The following is a 534-nucleotide window of genomic DNA, read 5'->3' as shown; positions in this document are numbered from 1 at the left end:
GCAGGGAGGAGGCGGCCTGCCATATTCAGCAGTGAAGAGGCACTGTGGGAAATGTAGTGCAGCTATTTACCCACCAGGCTTGTTATGGTTCAGGTTTAGTTGCTTTAAAGCTGGAAGAATTTCCCCCCCTCCCAGTATTCCTTCATCTTTTAGCACTTAATATTTTCCATGTGTCATTCTCATTTGTACTAGCTGGAGAAAATCGCGACAAAATTACCTTTCTACTGAGAAATTCTCTCACCAGTGATGCAGCCACTTCTTCCACAAAGGAGTTGTCCATTTTTTAGCTCAAAGTGTGCTTAGGGGGGCGTATCCTTCATCTAACAAATCATTCAAGTCCGCCGACATCGCAGCTCTTCGGTGCGGCTTTTAACCACTGCGGGACGGCAGCGGCGGGGTTCTGTGCGGTCCAGTTGCTGGAGGTATGTTGCTGTGGAGACCATGTCGTCGGAAGCAGGGAGAACTCCTCCCCTTGGAAAGGAAGCTGATGACAGACTTAAAACTGAACGAGCTCGTGGTATAACACTTCAGCAA

At 48.5% G+C, this 534-nt stretch overlaps 1 protein-coding gene across 1 annotated transcript in view; it reads right to left on the bottom strand.

Moving 5' to 3' along the window:
* LOC104471866 (protein FAM188B-like) overlaps positions 1–280 on the bottom strand; it is a gene marked incomplete at its 3' end in the record, with an annotated part of 23,870 nt that extends 23,590 nt beyond the window's left edge. Inside the window, exon 1 of the mRNA XM_010087361.1 lies at positions 218–280. Within this exon, the coding sequence (XP_010085663.1) occupies positions 218–280 (63 nt within the window). The remainder of the gene's footprint in view (positions 1–217) is intronic.
* Positions 281–534: the final 254 nt, after the last annotated feature.

The sequence above is a fragment of the Pterocles gutturalis genome, unplaced genomic scaffold, assembly GCF_000699245.1.
Source record: "Pterocles gutturalis isolate BGI_N339 unplaced genomic scaffold, ASM69924v1 scaffold5531, whole genome shotgun sequence".
NCBI classification, from domain to species: Eukaryota; Metazoa; Chordata; class Aves; order Pterocliformes; family Pteroclidae; genus Pterocles; species Pterocles gutturalis.
This window is presented reverse-complemented; position numbering and strand designations above follow the sequence as displayed.